Raw genomic sequence first — 18,726 nt, 5'->3', positions numbered from 1 at the left:
CAGTACCATTTTCTTCTCAGTTTACTTCCGGGTACTCGACACCTATGTCAAGGAGCGAATCAGTGGGAGTCGATATCTCTATAGGCACCTCTTTGCACTTAGGGGCGGTGGGGTAGCCTTGTGGTTAAAGCTTTGGCTCGTCTTGAGGAAGAAGTTCGATTCACCACATTGGTATGGTCAGTGAATCCTGTTTCTGGTGTTCCCCGGCCGTGATAAAGCTGGAATATTGCTATTAGCGACGTAAATCGAAACTTTCTCTCTCTTTGCACTAACCTTTTCTCCAGAGCCAAGCACACACATATTAACACATGCTGTCTCCTAGCCCTTGGATAGGAAATAAAATAGAAAATATATCAAGTGCACAGACAGTTTTTCAAAATGAAAAAATACGCATAATCTAACATCTTAAGAGTAATATTTAAAAAAATAATGTTATTGAAGAACTGACCGCACGATTTCTGTACTTCGGATTTCATTATATCGATATAACTTTTGTTTGAAATATTATATCATAGGATATTTATATGGCCTTTAAATCCATGCAACGAAATTTCAGTACAAGATTGGGGTTATTCGCGAAATATTCAATACAAAGTGGAAAATTTTGAACTTAACCATATCACACATATGTTAACATGTTAACATGTGTTACGCTGTATTTGCCTATACCCTGTACAACAGGGAACCGAATAACCAATGTCTTTAAGACAAAACCAAAGCGTCATGGAAAGGCTGTGCCGAGCTATTGCAGCCACGTGCAGGGACAAGAACTATGAAAGGTCAAAAGGGTCATGGTTGCCACAGACACATCCCATTCGGAACTACTCGCCTCTTTCCGTAACCGGAATGACTCGAGTAATCACGAATGAGGCACACGCAACTTTTAATCAGTGTCGAAATCACTTCCGTGACAATTCCGCTAATTACAAGGAAATATAATGTACGGATACATAAATGCTATCAAGGTCGTACCCGTCGACATTCGTCGCATTTCGAGAGAAGAAAAGAATATCTGTCACATGTTTACATCTGCGTGATGGGGGCGCTGCACAAGATGACCTTGATGTTTGCCATGTCCTACGTCCAGATATCCTCCACTACCAGTGAGTACTGTTAGACATAGTAGCGTTCGGTGTCACATAAAAAGACAGAAGGCGATTTTGTAATTTGCCTACTGAGAGTCATAAACAAACCTACCTGCAGTACTCGTGATACACGGGGTTCAGTACAGATCTGGGGTTCCTTTCACGAAGCAACCTTTACTGAGGTTAACCTTAACTGCCATTCTTTAACATTGCACTAAGGTTACCTTAGTGACTTACGATCACCTTAGCGCTTTGTGAAAGGAATCCCTGAAAGTCGCCTCTTGGACGACTCCTGCTTCTTACGATTTAAACCTGGTATTTTGGAGACGACTCGTTTGGATTCAGGGAACGATAAGTTGGGGTGGGTCCTGGACTTGGGAGATGGAAGGGGTGCTCATATGATTTGTTGGCGTAACCCAAATGAAGATCCGGGTTCGGTTCACACATGGGTATGTACGATGTGTGAAACCCATTTTTACATCCCCCGCCCTGAAATTGCTGGAATGTTGCTAGAAGCGGCGTAAAACCATGTTCACTTACTCATTCACTCACTCCGGATGAAAGATCAAGATTTCGTAATTTGGTGAGACCATTTCACTTGTTTATGTGTTGGTATCTGCTTTGGATGTAGAAACTAATACACAAAAATATTTAAAACTTTCGTTGCGTCACAAGGGTAATTTGTGTATGAATGCGTTGATTACTGTGTAGATATTAAATTATGTCTGTTTACGTTGTGAGTTTTTGTAGTGTAAAGTAACGTAAAACGTGTTTAACTTCAATATATTAAGTACCATGAATAAATGTATTCGAGCATATTTATTCCTTCACACGTCCATTACAATCTTACCATTAAAACGCTGTGTCTGTTCCACAAACCCATCAGTCCGATGGTTACAGCGTTCGCTTAAAGACCTTGGTTCGAGCCCCAAGACTCGGGTTCAAGTGTCATATGCGAACAATGTCTGAAAGTCATTTCCGGCATTCAACTGACTTCACATTGCTGGAGAATTGCTAAAAGTATACTTACTCACTGCAGTTCATACAATGCGTTTGTTTCATAGTGCTCTTTCCAAGTGATACGCCCTTTATGATTAAAACGTTAGCACACTGCCCGTTAACCAGTGAAGGGTCAGTGCATACTCACTGCAACCAGTGAAATGCCATTTCTGCATCATAGTGTGAGTACAGTTTATGCCGTTTTTAACAACATCCACGCAATATTACGTCGGGGTGCATCAGAAATGGGTTCACATACTGTATCCATGTGGGGAATCGAACCCGGGTCTTCGGCGTGACGAGCGAACACTTTCAAAACTAGGCCGCCCTTCTGCATATTTTTTTCATAATCCATATTACATGAACGTCATTACAGGCACGTCCTTGACCTTGACCCGGGAACCTTTAGAAGCCTTTCCGAGGATGTCGCTCCAATTCAAGTGTGACGTCACGACAGCCAACATACAGATTCAATCTCTCATCTTTCAAAGGAACGATCGATCCATGTGCACAGTGAAAGTAGACGATTGTACCCAATACATGTCAGCCACGTGGTTCCACACACAGTACACTTGCAGATGTGGTCAACAGGGTGACGGCAACTACGTCTACTTCCTCAACGCCTCCTCCTTACACAACGACGTCGCTGGAGACTGGAAATGCGAATTTGACGGTTTTAGCAACATCGTCCGTGTTAACATGACAGGTAAATATAAATTAAACTACACTGAATGTGCTTTGACGGATGCCTTGTAAAATATATTTCATCCATCCGTAAAGTTTTCTGGAATGAAAAATGTATTACATCTGGAGTGGATCGTCCAGATTACGTTTTCCTGAATGTTTGAGTGAGTAAAGTTTTACGCCGCTTTTAGCAATATTTCAACAGTTCACGGCGGGAACAGCATAAAAGGACTTCATACATTGTGCCCATGTGGAGAATCGAACCCGGGTCTTCGGCATGACGAGCGAACGCTTTAACCACTAGGCTTCCCAAAAGCCCATTTTTCAGAAGGAAGCAATGCCAAGAGTATATTGTTATAACGGGTCAATGAATACAGCGTCAACCTAATACTCATTTCAATACGATCTCTATCACTGAGTGACAGAGGGGGATGTGTTTGCGGTAGTAGAAATGCTGACAGGGAGGGATGTGTTTGCGGTAGTAGAAATGCTGACAGAGGGGGGTGTGGTTGCGGTAGTAGAAATGCTGACAGAGCGAACACTTTAACAACGAGGCTACCCGATCGCCCCATCAAACTTAGAACTCATTTAAGCTGAATGGCAGAATAATAATCTCGCTCACTGACATCACTGAAAACGTGGAGAGTAAGACCGATCTATAGAAGCTTTTCCAACAATATCTCGGCGGTGGACCCATTTGAGAAATAGAACCCCGGTGTACTAAACGCGTTACGATCAGGCTACCGCACTTCCAGCATCGCGGCGTTTTTCTCTTCTAAATTGCCTATTGTATATCGAGTGAGATGGTTGCACCCGTGTTGAACAGGATTTCTAGTTACCTCAGAACGTTACTGCTTTACGGTAGAGTAAAGTATGGAATGCTGGATGGGGACACTGTCGATGGTCGCATTTTGGTTCATTTTGCCTTTTATCGCTTCTTTTTGTGATGCCGACATCGCAACAATGTCCCTTCTACAATTCCATGCCGTAACTGACACCGGTTGTTTTGCGCACAAGTGAAGATTTAGTATCAGCGGATCCTGAAACGAAGGGACACAACTCTACACAGCAAATTTCTTAAGAGAAAGCAAGATTTGTGGATGTCGGCATGATCCCCCATCCATAATCTTGTTTTCTTGTACATTCCACTTCTAAATGCCCTTCAACATTTAGCAAATTTCTTCATCCCAGACCTCCAGACCCATCTTGCATAACTATCTAAGGTATCGATACGTATCAATAAAATAAAACTGTCTCTCATGATCAAAAAGTGGAATTATGAAGAATAGGTTTTCGTGAAATCATTACGAGTTTCTATCTTTCAGATCCCCAGGGTCCAACTCAGATACAACTGGACAAGACAGAACTCCAGGTCAAGGAGGAAGAGAGCGTCAACCTGACCTGCTCGGCCAACTGTCTCCCAGACTGTCGGTACACCTGGACCAAGGGTGGACAGGACCTGACCCGTCAGACCAAAGGGAGTCAGGGTCAGGTCCTAGCTCTGAACGGAGTGTTAGGCGACGACAGTGGCAAGTACACCTGCACCGCCGTCAACCCCTCGTCTAACAAAGCCAGCAACATCTCCGTGAACCTTCATGTTCTGAGTAAGTACACGTGTTTGCAATATGTCTACATCGTACGATACGGCGGGAGGTGGTAGCCTAATGGTTAAAGAGTCCGCTCGTCACACCGAAGACCCGGGTTCGATTCCCCATACGGATTCAATGTTTGAAGCCCATTTCCTCTAGGTCTGTGCCCCGCCATGATATTGCTGGAATAATGGCTAAAGCGGCGTAAAACCATACGCACTCGCTTACGATATGACAGTTTGAAACCCTTAATTACTTGTTATAAGAAAAGGATAAATGAATCTTTCATATACAATATGCCTTTTGTTGTGTGTTTTATTTTCGGTTTATTAATCAATAATGTAATGTATGGAAAATCTGAACTTCGAAAGGCTGAAAATGATTGTACGGATCTCAAATGTGGTCTAACAGATACACTGACAAAATGTCTGAACAATAGGAAATTGATGCGGAGAAAGAGAAGTCGCGGAAACAATAGCGAAACTGTTAACTCGCGAGTTTGGGGAATCAGCTCGCTTGGCAGCTAGGAGATGTAACTATACCAACCCACACACAACACGAGAACCAGAGTGAATAAACAAGGAGTTTATTATGCCACAGTCACAGGATGATTTTTACATGATTAGGTACAAATAATTATTAGAACATATTGACAATAAGTTGCCAAATTACATTATCATTATATGCTGATATACAAAGTACATAGTCATCATACGTCGATGTACACGACACATACTACATAAATCAAGATACATTTCTAACACATAACATCAACCCAATTTCGTTCATACATCTTATAATACTAGCATATCCAAAACAACATTACGCAGTACATAATGAAATACACAGTGTCGAACACACTCTATACATTATACCAGGATCATTCAACACTGGAAAGTATTTACTCATAATACAATAATTGAAACAATACACGACACGCTCCACGCCAGCCACGAAACCACTATTATCAAATAGACAAAACATGAACAGCAATACAGGGAGCGAGTTGGGTTTTACACCGATTTTAACAATATTTCAGCAATAGCTTGGGACACCAGAAATGGGCTTAACACATTGTGCCCACGTGGGGAATCGAACCCGGGCCTTCAGTGTGACGAGCAAACGCTCTAACCACTAGGGTACCTAGGGTACCGCTCGTGAACAGAGCAATAGAGAGTAATACAGTCTAATATATTAACGATCCACGTTCCACTTAAACATAACGACCCTGCCAAGGATCTTAACATGTGGTCATGATAGCAAAAATGTATTGCAGAAAACATTGAACAGTAATGGTAACGATTTGCCAAGGTAGAAGAAAGTAAAGGGTCTTACCTGAGTGAATAAACAAGGAGTTTATTACGCCACAGTCACAAATCATCCTGTCCCTGTTTTATACCCTTTCCCAGTTGTCATAGCTAATCGGGTTTACTGATAATATTGCTCATAAGTCGTTGTATCTAAATCCTATTGCCTAATTCGACTACCGATAACGTACCTACTGCGAAGTTAAGTTACTCTATCTGTCAGAATTACATAAAGATTTTCATAACGTAATTGACCACAACGGCGTTGACAAGCGAAAGACATGATACATCTGTTGACACTTACAAGATATTGGTCTTGGACCTTCGTTAACAGTGTGACTCTTGGCAGATTGAAGATGTGGAACGTGTAGCATTTCGATATTTCAATAAAATATTCTGTCATAGAATCTTTTTTAAAAATATTGTGCATTTCCACCATGTTAATAAAACTATGGAGGCCGAGTAGTTTTGTTGCAACATGAAAATTAAACTTCGAATGTAAAAAAATAGCTGCCTTATTTTCCTTCATTTTCTCCATTTTGGAAATCCCAGTTATTATTTAAATGCGAAATTTTAAATAATAGCGATATGAATGTGAATATGTTTTGATAAATAGTTTCTTTAAAACTTAAGGGCGATAATTTTACAAGAAAACGGTTTTAAATGTCAAAATAGCTGGTATTGTCGTCCCATCTAAAATATGCAACAATAATGCGATATTATCATGTTTTCAGGGTCACAATTATTCCAAAGCGCTAGGTGTGTGCTCAGTTTTGTATGTCAGTTTATTAAAGGACTTGCTAGCGTTATCCCAGTCATTAATGGGTAAATCGTCTAAGGTCCCGCCATAAGTTGTTTGGATCTGCGTCCTGGTGTTATGGCACCATCTTTTAAAAGTTTTACCAAGGTTTATTGATTTACACACCCGTGAAGATGCGGGTTAGAATTGATCTTCAGTAACCCATGCTTGTCGTGAGAGGCGACTGACGGGATCGGGTGGTGACATCGTATCCCGGGTGAGTGGATCGATGCTCATGCGTCTTCAAGTGGCACATTTAGAAGTTGGTGGATTAGATAAGGACCAACTTTATGGATGAGCACATCTTAATTCATAAAGAAGTTCTTCATCCATATCGTTTGTCCTAATCTGATGTTCATGATGTTGATCAGTGGATTGTCTGATACAGATTCGATTATTTACTTATAGACATATAGCTGTAATATTTAGTGTGGCGTAAATCTAAACTCACTCACTCTTTATTGATTTACATGTATATTTACAAGAAAGCACATATCTGTGTTTGTGGGTTTCAAAGTATTTGTCACATGTTTACAATAGGAAAACTATTACATTGTATTCTTGTCCACCAGACAACAGAGAAACGAAGTTGCTTCCTGTTAACATTTAAACAATTTCCCTGTTCTGGCAAAAGGGTCGCTATTGTTACATACTAAATATAAACCTGAAGTGTACTTCTCACTATACGTTAGGTCACCTCTTGTTTTCCCAGAATAACCGCACTTGAGGTATTTGTTTTGGAGGGACAATGTTTACTATTCTCGCGAGAAAGACCTCTTCCCAGATTCTACCTTTCCTAACTTTACACGAACATGAACATTCAAATGATCCATGAGTGTTTGAAATCTATTGAGAAACATCGTTCAAGGTTAAACTCACAATGCAAATGTTTTTCAAAGCTGGATTGGAACAGCAGATTTCAGAACCGTAGGCAGAAGCTCTTCCTCACGGCCACCGGCCCAACGAAGGTTGCGGGGTTAAATTATCTACTTATAGTTACTGTCATTAAATTGACTTTACGCACGCTTCAGTTATTGTTATGTAGCTTCATTAAATGATCATCTGCTTTGTAATTATCCATCATTGACGGTCGGGGTCGGGAAATCCCTCAGGGCTCCACCCTCAGAATTTCCCTCCCCCTCGGGCTTTACATTGTCTAGGAAACATCGGAGGCCTGTTTTCTCCTATACTTCCATTGTTGTGAGTGATCATGAAACCAGTAGTATATTAGGCGTATCAACTCCACCCAGCGGTGTTTACAAGGCGATAAAGGAGAAGTGATGTATGGTTTAATCGCCACAGTGATAGCATGCACGCATTTCCCTTAGTGGTAGATTATGTATACTTCAAAATGTAATTTCTAAAAGTAATGAATACTTTTTCTGTGATGATACATCTATGTATCCAAAACGGGTTCCCTATCTCTCGACTCTAGAAAAACGTTAGCAAAACCCACTCCATCCATTCGTCGTGCAAATGACGTTAGTGCCAAATTATGTATTGCACGTGCAGTCGATAACGTGATCTTCGCAGTTTTATGTTTGCACTGGCCTCAAGAATTAAAAAAAACAAACTTTTAAACCACAGTTCTAACGATATTTTAAATGCCACTATTGTCAAATGTGCAACGTGAACGTGCCGTTGGCATGTTGCAAGCGGGAAGATCAGTTGTTGACGTCGCAAGAGCAATGGGATGAAGCCGTCGTACTCTGTATGACTTGCGAGGTCGTTTACAACCAACTGGCACCACTTCTGATCGCCCAAGGTCGGGTCGTTCACTTGTGAAGTCACGACCAGAAGACCATCAAATCGTCCTACCTCACCTACGTGACAGATTTCTGCCGGCTACACGAACCAAGGCTGAGATGTTTAGAGGTCGACTGTCCTCACAGACCATTCGAAATCGGTTGCGGACTGCCAATCTCCTTTTTCGACGTCCATATCGTGGGCCAATATTGACGCATCAACGACAACGTCTGCTGTGGGCGGCCCAATGTCCCCTCCGATGGACCTAGAGAGATTGGAATCTTTAGTGATGAATCCAGATTTACCCTCAGATTCGGGGACGGCAGGCATAGAGTCTGGAGACGACGACGTCGTGAACGGTATGCCCATTGTTGTGTACAGGACGTCGACAGATTCGGGGGCAGAAGTTGCATGGTGTGGGGTGCTTTCTGTGAGAACAACCGTTCCCGACTTTGGTCATCCGTGGAAACCTCACAGCTGCTGCTTACCGCGACCAGGTGCTCACCCCTGAACTCGTTCCTTTCATGCCGGCTCATGGCCCGGGTCTACAGTTCCAGCATGATAATGCTCGGACGCATACCCCGATGCTGACACGAAATTTCCTTCAAAACGCTGGAATCATCGTCATGGACTGGCCATCGAGTTCCCATGACCTTAATCCAATAGAGCACGTTTGGGATGCACTTGGGAGAAGGCTTCGTGGTCTTAGGAACCAACCGCAGCAAATTTCTTAGGAACCAACCGCAGAATTTGCTGGAACTTGGCACTGCCTTGCAAGAGCAATGGCGCAGAATCCCCAACCACGTGTTCACAAGCATCGGGCAGTCGATGAGGAGACGATGTTTGGCAGTGGTGAATGCTCGGGGCGGCCATACACAATATTGAACTGAGAAATGTCCAAGTTTTATTCTTGTGACTTTACATTCTGTAAATCCATGTTTTGGAAAGGCAGTGTAGCCTAATGGAACTGAGAGGGATATTGGGCGTATTTACTCTAATAAGTGCCGGATCTCTAATAAACGCGGGGCCTCTAATAAGCGCCGGGTACATTTTTATAAAATGTATTTTCCCTGATCCAAAACTATATTTATCAAGGAATAACCCTTTTTGTCATAACTCTCTGTCCTCCATATGGCACGGGTGTTTATAACTTTGCAACTTTACACAAGTTGTTCCTTTTGATAGTTAAGCATTCCACTTCAATCGTTACTGATTGTTTACTAATTTCCATTGTTAATGGAGGTTTTTATAATCAAATGAAAAACAACAATCCAAACTATTTATCTTTTCGTTTACGGCATGCTTGCGATGTTTCAGCGACTTTCTGAAGCTGACGTGGGTAGTGGGGTAGCCTAATGATAAAGCGTTCTCTCGTCACGCCGAAGACATCGGTTCGATCCCCCAACAGGGCTGTAATATGTAAAGCCCATTTCTGGTGTCCCTTGCTGTGATATTGCCGGATCATTACTAATACAGAATTCACTCACTCAATCTGGCGCTGTATGTTTTATGGCGTGTATGCTACACTCCCTTTTGGTGGATATTTTTAACCAATTTATTTTGGGCAGATTAGTACTTTTTCCAATCATTTTTCTTTAGATATCTATACAACAGTCATTAATGCTTGCTTTTTAAATACTTCCTTTAATACTTTAAGACCGTGTAGTTATTTAGAAGACGTTATTTACCAATGAATGAAGGATTCAGCGCGTTATTACCCGGTTTACGGGTTCATTTACCCGAAGTTTCAATACACATAATAGCCATAAGTTTTCATCAACAGTGTGTGCGGGACTACCGTCTTTTCCACCAAATCTATTCTGACCAGTTGTTTGCTTTGTAATCGACTTTCAGTTGGTTATAATGCTCTAACCCCAAATCCCAGCGCAGTTTACTTACCCAGGAGAGATTGGGTCCACATTAACCGTCACGTCCGGAGCACTTGAGACTCATTTCACCCATACAGAAATAGATATACTGATTGATTGAGTGTGAGTGAGTGAGTCCGGCCTTCTGCGTGACGAGCAAACGCTTTAACTACTAAGCCAAGGAAAGAGAGAGAATGTGGTTTGATTCAATAGCTGAGACTCATGGGTTCTTTGAGAAAGAGCTGATATTTTGTCTCTTAAAGGGGTGGGGTAGCCTAGTGGTTAAGGCGTTCGCTCGTCACACAGAAGACCCGGGTTCGCTTCCCCACATGAGCATAATATGTGGAATTTCTGGTGTGCCTACCGTGATATTGCTGCAATATTGCTAAAAGCAGCGTAAAACTAAAGTCACTCTCACACCTCTTTTATAGCCGGTCCGAAGAGAAAACTTGATGCAGCCTTCACTCCAACATTGAAGACAATGACAGGTCAAACGGCTAGATTGGAGGTGACGTTGTCAGGTGACCCACGGCCTGATGTCAGCTGGTGGAAGATTGAAGAGGGTTCTCTGACCCCCGTGAATGGCGCTGTCAATACGTCGCATCAAGGTAATCATGAATGTTTGACCCAGGGACCAGTCGTTAGTAGTCGTGAACATGGAATATAGAGGTAATGTGATCATAACGATAATTGCCGCAGCACTGTATTAAAGTTTAGAATGTACGACCACTTTGGTGCCAAGATCGCTTCCAGAAACGGGACCTGGGGCCCGTTTCACAAAGCCCTCTTACCGGTCCCACCTCGTAAAGCAGGTCGTAGACCACCTCTTACTTTTTTACCCCTTTTCACTTAGACCTCTGTCGTAAACAGCCCCAAATTTAGGACCCCGATTGACCTGTCGTAAATGCTTTATGAGGTTGTAAACACTACTAGTACAAAAGATGGCGTCAACGACTATGGTACAGCAAGTGATTAAAACACGCTACCTAATAAGGCCTGAGAAATTGTGAGATCATGATTCACAACGTTATTTGGTGTACGGTATGATTTCGAACGCGGAAATCGGATAATTACTGTGATTATTTGATTTTAAAATAACATGCTAACGATCACTGATATCAGTTTTTCATGTTATTTCAGTTTCCAATGATAAATCTGAAACGCAGCCGATGAACCTAGAATCGGTTGGGATGCTTTCGAAACTATACTCACACGAACGCCTAAGTGCGGTTTCCGCCATATTGGATTGTGTTTACAAAATCTCGTTTCACGAAGGCCTGTACTGAGACGCCTATTACTTTACGAATATTCCATAGTCAGCTGTGACAACGCAGCCCTCGTTTGGACGTCAGAGAGCGCACAGTATGTATGCTATATGACAATCACTAATGCTGGTGAAGACTAGAGCGGGAACACAGTGCGCTAAGTTACGTGACATGCACTGGCCCTGCTGTAGATTGTGGCCCTGAGGACACAGTACGATCCGTTACATGACATGCGCTGGCCCTGGTGTAGATTGGAGTGAGGACACAGTACGCTAAGTTACGTGACAAATATGACATCTTAGGTTTATATTGTAAATGGAATTGGTTACTGTACCTAATGAAATAGATGTCCTCTGTATTTCGAGGGTAGGCCTATACGTTCCGATAAATCTTCACTATACCTCCACTATATCTCTTAGCTGTTGCTCCGCATTCTCACAGTTGCTAATCAGCTAAGCCGCCGTTTCAACCGAGCTTGCCACCGTCAACAATGATGTAGTGGTCGCAGTTGCGACGATTTGCTCGCAGTGCTACTCAGATTTTTAGGAAATCATACAGACAAACTGTCAGGTCCGAAACTGTGAAATATATATGGAAGCCTGAAGAACTTCTACCTCATTCAGAATTCGTCTGCATGTTGCCAAGTTTGAGCAACTGGATAATTAAAACAGCGAAAGTGAGTTGTAATTGGTACGCGCAACTTCCAAGCGTAGACACCTGAATGGATAAAAAGCCAGCCAAGGGAGATAATAAAATTATCGGGCCGAGCTGTAGATGCATCCAGGGTATAGTGGAGACTTATCGGAACGTATACCCTTGGAGATATCGAGGACTAGCTATAGCGCGCAGGCGATCGTCGTTTTGGATTTATTTTCATAGACAGCTATGTAAACAAACCTGAAATTACCAGGAAAAGATGTGTATGAGAGAGAACTGAGTGTATTTTAGTTGACTTAATATCGCATGATTCTTTCAGACACCCCTGAGAGAGCTGGGGACAGTGTGACTGCTGTGTTGGAGGTGAAAGTTGAGACAACCCACGATCTTGGCATGTACTGTGTCTCTGCTGAGAACATCGTGGAAAGAACCTTCGTCTTCATCGATCTGCAAGGTGAAGGTCGGTGACCGTCGTTATTCATGTTTAATGAGGGAACATTGAATAATTGTCGATAGATATGTCTTTCTCTCCAGTTTTTCAATGATCTCATTAAAAGAGATTATTATTCTGCCGTCCAACTTTAATGGGTTCTAAATTAGATGGGGCGATGTGGGTAGCCTAGTGGATAAAGTGTTCGCTCGTCATGCCGAAAGATCTGGTTCGATTCGGCACATAGGTACAATGTGTAAAGCAAGTTTCTGGTGTCCACAACCGATATTGCTGGAATATTGCTAACAGTCACGTAAAACCATACTCACCAGCTCACTCTAATTTTGATACTATTATAATTTTAGATGGTGTTGAAGATGGAACCTGGCCCGCACTGCGAATCGGAGAAGACATGCTGAATGCATGTCATCGTATCCCAAGTGGGTAGATCGGTTCTCATAATGTCAGTCTCGGGAGTGACTGATCCAGATTTACACACAGTCGCCATGTAGCTGGAATATTGCTGAGTGCGGCGTAAAACAAGAAACCTTTTGGCGTCTCGTTATGATGTGAACTGCGCTCGATGACGTTAGAATGAGTTGGTATGCGTCTTTTTACATCAGTCAATGACAATGCAATTTAAGACACATGACGAAGGCCAGTTACAACATGATTTGTGGTTGGCATGTAATGACGGTGGCACTTCAAACCTTTATGAAATGTCCTGATTAAGAACCCCCAGCCCCAAAGGTCAGACATCAATACGTTACACATATGTAATCTACGTCGTCTATCTCTGTTTACAGAACTCTTGACGTTTTGGCCCGGTGTCGGTGTTGGTGCAGCTGCCATGCTGCTCCTCTTCATCATCGTTGCCGTCATCTTCTGCAGAAAATACAAGGAGTTGAAGAGAGGTAACTATCGGTCAAGCAACTCCGTATGTAAGAGGTTGGCCATACCTAGGTCACTGCAATAAAGCCCCCAGTGTCGAAGTCGTCCGGACCAAGGGGAAAGTTCGACTTATCCGAGTGTTCGATAAATCTGAAATGACCAAAGTGATTACATCATCGTTTTCTACAATAAGCTGTACATACGAAAATCACGTGTTCGGGCGTGTTCTGCGCTTTTGTATCTTTACAATACACCTGTGAATAACGAACTCCCGATGTGTCGAACTTTTAAGCTTTATCAAGCTATCATCACGTACAAGTGTGTTGTTTCAACACGTTATGAATTCAGTTTTGTAATTTTCCCAGGGGCAGGTGGGACATCTGTCCGCAAGGGTTATAAAAGGATAAGCAGTGGAAACAACATACCCTTCTCTGATAACTGACAATGTCAGGCAATCAGGCACTTAATGTTGTATTTATACTTCGTACCACGTTACGAGTGAGTAAGGTCAGACTCGATGACTTGTTTGACACATGTCATCGTATTCTAGCTGCGGAGACTGATGATTATGCTGTTGGTCACGAGATTGTGTGGTCCACACTCGATTATTTACAGACCGCCGCCATATATAGCTGTAATAGCTGCTGAGTGCGGCGTAAGACTAAACTCACTCACCTATAAATAGCCTCATCACCGTTTCATTTTTCACGTTTGATCATGCGATTCATGATATATAAATCCTACTCATTATTATGATAAGTATTATTACTGTTTTTCTTGACAGCTCTAGAATCGCCGTACGCATCCACACAAATGTGAGTAACGCAGTTTTCAAAAATAAAAAAAATCAGACCTGACCGTTTCAACATCCTGATAAACACGTCTCCGGTATATTGTTTGATGTGTTTTGTTCGACAGGAAATATGGAAGGAAGGAAAAAAATTATTCCTGCTTCGTCTTTTTGATCTGACCTGGCTGCGCGGGGCGTCCTAGTTTAATGGCACCAAGAAATGTTCAAGGATGTTTCTGCGCAAGTCTGATTCACTACCCGACAAATCAATTAGTGTATGATGACAACGTAATGTAGACTTGCGCAGTATGGCTATCCAAAAAATATTTACCTAAAGGTGTAAAGTGCGTTTATAGCGAACAATGCTTATAACTAACTTCGGTTTTTGAGAACTGTGTTTTTACCCCCAAAACGTGCTGCATATTTCATTTTAGTAAAACGAAAAACGCTTACAACGAATTGCCTCTTGTTGACTTCGTTGCTACCGTTGAGTACACAGTGAAATTGTCTTGATACTGTAATCATTTATTTTGAAGACACATTTATTTATTTATTTATTTATTTATTTATTTATTTATTTATTTATTTATTTATCGCTCACTTTATATGTTTACAATTTGGAGTGAGTAAGTATGGTTTTAGACCGTTTTTGAAAAATGCCAGCAATATCGCAGCGGGGGCACGACAAATGGTCTTCACACACTGAGATCATGTGCGGAATCGAACCCAGACAGGCGATCGCTTTAACCTCCAGGCTACCCGCATCGCCTCTTTACAGTAAGGAATATAATGAATGTAAGGTTGCGAGGGAACTGAACTGATGTGTTTTTGACCTAGGAGAGTCAACGCGGTGATGGATTCCAATCTCTACCAGGAACTCCCCTCCCCGCATACATTGAGGAAACGAATGCAGGAGGAGGGCTACATTCTGCCGATTGGAGGAGGCACCGCTGAGGGTAAGGAACTGAATTGGTGTCGAGTTGGAGTTGAGGTGTAGGGTGATTGTGAATTGTGATGAACGAGACCATGTTACACCGCACTCAGCAATATTCCAGCTATATTGCCCATATGGATGCGGTCTGTGATTAATAATCTAGTCTGGACCAGACAATCCAGTCATCAAAAAAAAAAGGGCATCGTGACATTCAGCGAGGCTGACCCCCGGTGGGGCATTTCGATAGTGGATGGTTTTAGACGAAGCACCTTGAGTTGGGATAACATTTAAACGTTGAGTCTGAATATGGATTTTCTCGTGTCTTTTAGGTGGAAATTCCAAGGTGGATACATGTGAGTGCGTGTGTGAGGGACAGAGTATATTTAGACTGATGAAAATGGATGTATACGGTGGAATGTTTTTTCAAAGTGGTGTGACGATTCATCGATACACATCGATGCATCGATACATGGGTCGCCGATACTGGTACGATACACTTCAAATGAGCCATGATACAGCGATGTTTAACTTAGAATATTACTTAATCGCGGTATCCGTCAAGAAAAAAAGATTTACCTTTGTTTGATAATTGAAGTATATGCTTACGTATTTTCTCTTCATAAGTAAACATTTTCTCGGAAAGTCTTAATTGCGCCAAGAACTGTGTCAGACGTCGCACTTGCATGTAGCACTCCGTGCATAAACTTTACTACCCAATTTGACGAAATACTTTAAAATGGTTTTGTTTGGATCTGTTGTGTTTTGTAAATAGTATTAGAATTAAAGATTTAGGTGTCGTGATACGTGTCGCATCGCCACCCTTATATCGTGATACGTGTCCTATCGCCACCCTTATATCGTGATACGTGCCGTATCGCCACCCTTATATCGTGATACGTGTCCTATCGCCACCCTTATATCGTGATACGTGTCGTATCGCCACACTTACATCGTGATACATGTCGTATCGCCACCCTTATATCGGGACACGTATCCTGTCGCCACCCTTATATCGTGACACGTATCCTGTCGCCACCCTTATATCGTGACACGTATCCTATCGCCACCCTTATATCGTGACTCGTTACGTACCGCCACCCTTATATCGTGATACATGTCGTATCGCCACCCATATATCGTGACACGTGTCCTATCACCACCCTTATTTCGTGACACGTATCCTGTCGCCACCCTTATATCGTGACACGTATCCTGTCGCTACCCTTATATCGTGACACGTGTCCTATCGCCACCCTTATATCGTGACTCGTTACGTATCGCCACCCTTATATCGTGATACATGTCGTATCGCCACCCTTATATCGTGACTCGTTACGTACCGCAGCTTCAGTGGACAATACTTTGGTAATACATCATCGTGACTAAAATGGCAGTGTCGTGATGTATCGCATCTCAGCTGCATGCTAATACCAGCACTAATGTTTTGCCGGTTTCAGCTGTAGTGGGAGTAGTAATACTTTTCTGTCTTACCAGAAGAAGGATATATATTTTGAAACGATGTTACGATTTTACACACGATGTTATCCTGTTTCTTTTGCAGTATCAGCGACTAAGACTGACATGAAATCAAGTGATGGCACTCACCTCATCTCGACAACTAACTCGATCTACGACCACATTCGCGACGAGAACATTGTGTCCAAGTAGGAGACACGAGGTCATGAGTCAGCCCTGTCGAAGGTAATCAGTGTCACCTCAAAGAACACCGCTGGTCATAAGTTTTCTACTGACACAACGGACGTTTCCGACTCACTGCGTTTCATAGTCACTGGAGCACGCCAGCTGATCCCCACAAGATCCGTTTTGAGTGTTTGAATGCCCGAGTTTTCTTCCTCCTACAAAACCTAAGTATTGTTGTATATGACCTGAATTATTATTTGGGGACAATTTATGCTTTTCATTAATATCATAGGACGATTAATACGGTATATTCAAAACGCAGTATTCCACGCAGCAGAGTACTCAATATCGATTATATATGAAGACAGATTCCACATAAAAGTCAAAACTGTGGTAAAATAGGCTGGATACCTTTGTTGTGAGGGTAGAAGCGCACCTCTCTTATTTTTTATGTTACGCAGTTTTTTCTTGAATCTTGCTTCTGATCATGCTTCTTAATACTTTGCCCACACGAGCATTTATCCAGAGGTAAATCTGGACAAGAGTTATCCCCCTTATTAAATTTAATATGGGTTACGATTTAATTGGAGATAATGTTGATACCCTCTGATAGCATTATTATTTTTAGCATTAATCTAGTGTGAAGTTACTATATATATATATATACTATGTTTTATAAAAACAATCTTGTAATTATGAAAATCTTGATTTTGTATTGATGCATCAATATTTTTTTTAAATTCATGTTTTTTAGAAGTTAATTAATGTGTCAAATCATACATACTGCCTTTAAAATTCATTTTTCTGCTTTTTTTCATATGATACTAAGATGTCTTTGTTAAAAACACATATTGAATAATAAAACTACACAATTAATTTACTTTCAAGAGAACTTTTACTGACATATTACTTTTCACCGAAGGTGCCACAAGTGGGTCCTTTATACATTACTTGTAAGGGGAGAGCGAGAGCTGGGAACACGGAAAGGTATCCGGACTATCTCCCTTCTTGATTTCCTCATTTGGTGTCTCTGTCTCAGGCTCCATGTTCATGAACACACATGTTGAAATGTCATGAGTTACAGATGAGTGAGTGAATGCTGCAAACCGCCAGGTGTAAACGTGCTCGTTCCATTGGGTTTTTCCTTTGTTGTTCAAAGCCACACCCAACAATATTCTGGCTATATGCCAGACCAATGACCAACAGCATGAGCATCTATCTACGCAGTTGGGATGCGATGACATGTCAGCCACATCAGCGAGCCTGCCCACCTGATCCTGTTTCGTCGTGTCTTACGACGAGCAGGGGTTACTGAAGATCAATTCTAACCGGCATTTTCATGGGTGGTCAATACTCACACTATGTTCAGGTGACCTGTGTATAATCGAGTCAAGATTAAACACACCAGTGACTGAGTTAGTGAGTGTATATAACGCGGTATTCCAGTTTCATCACAACGTGTCTGGTTGATGTGGGAGGAAAGCCCGAAGTAAACCTGGTCTGTTTTTCACCACTTTGGTTTTGACAAATCACAATATGATGAGGTTATAAGTTGTAATGGGGATTCGAACCGATCATTGGTTTCTATACAAGTGACTGAATGACCAATGATATCACTGCTGAGGCATCGGGACACGTTTTACATCAAGTCACAGTTTGTTTGCTGGTTTGTTTGGGTCTTTTTCTTTTCCATAACGCTGCACATCAACATTCCGTCTATTTGACGCTGGACTGTAGATATTGGACCAGACAATCCGGTGACTGACACTAAAGAGTCTGACCACCCGATTCCTGTTCGTCGCCTCTTACGTCACTGATGCTTGTTGATTAATGCGGCACGAGACCTAGACCTGGCAATCAGTTGATTGGAACCAAGAGTCCTACTAGCGCCGCCCTTAAGGCGCCTCTTACGACATGCGTGGTTTTCTCAGGATCAATTCTGATACAGCTTGGTCATCCGATCCACGACAACTATGGGATACTGAGGACCTCTTCTGACCAGTGCTTAGAATTGATCTTCAGTAACCCATGCTTGTCGAAA

The 18,726-nt window shown here is 42.1% G+C and overlaps 1 protein-coding gene across 2 annotated transcripts; it reads left to right on the top strand.

Moving 5' to 3' along the window:
* Positions 1-839: 839 nt before the first annotated feature.
* LOC137295874 (uncharacterized) lies at positions 840-17,574 on the top strand. Of its 2 annotated transcripts, none has more exons than XM_067827435.1 (10): positions 840-1,103; positions 2,461-2,790; positions 4,094-4,372; positions 10,509-10,685; positions 12,319-12,459; positions 12,795-12,869; positions 13,236-13,343; positions 14,105-14,135; positions 14,948-15,066; positions 16,606-17,574. In XM_067827435.1, exons 1-10 carry the CDS (start codon positions 866-868, stop codon positions 16,710-16,712), a joined length of 1,605 nt encoding a protein of 534 aa, XP_067683536.1. In that variant the 5' UTR covers positions 840-865; the 3' UTR covers positions 16,713-17,574. The 2 variants fall into 2 exon arrangements, with proteins under 2 accessions (XP_067683536.1, XP_067683537.1); XM_067827436.1 differs by having other exon boundaries at positions 879-1,103; positions 12,319-12,453; positions 16,606-17,561.
* The last annotated feature ends 1,152 nt before the right edge of the window (positions 17,575-18,726 follow it).

The sequence above is a fragment of the Haliotis asinina genome, chromosome 9, assembly GCF_037392515.1.
Source record: "Haliotis asinina isolate JCU_RB_2024 chromosome 9, JCU_Hal_asi_v2, whole genome shotgun sequence".
NCBI classification, from domain to species: domain Eukaryota; kingdom Metazoa; phylum Mollusca; class Gastropoda; order Lepetellida; family Haliotidae; genus Haliotis; species Haliotis asinina.
The sequence above is the reverse complement of the archived record's forward strand: the minus strand, read 5'-3'. Positions and strand labels throughout refer to the sequence as shown.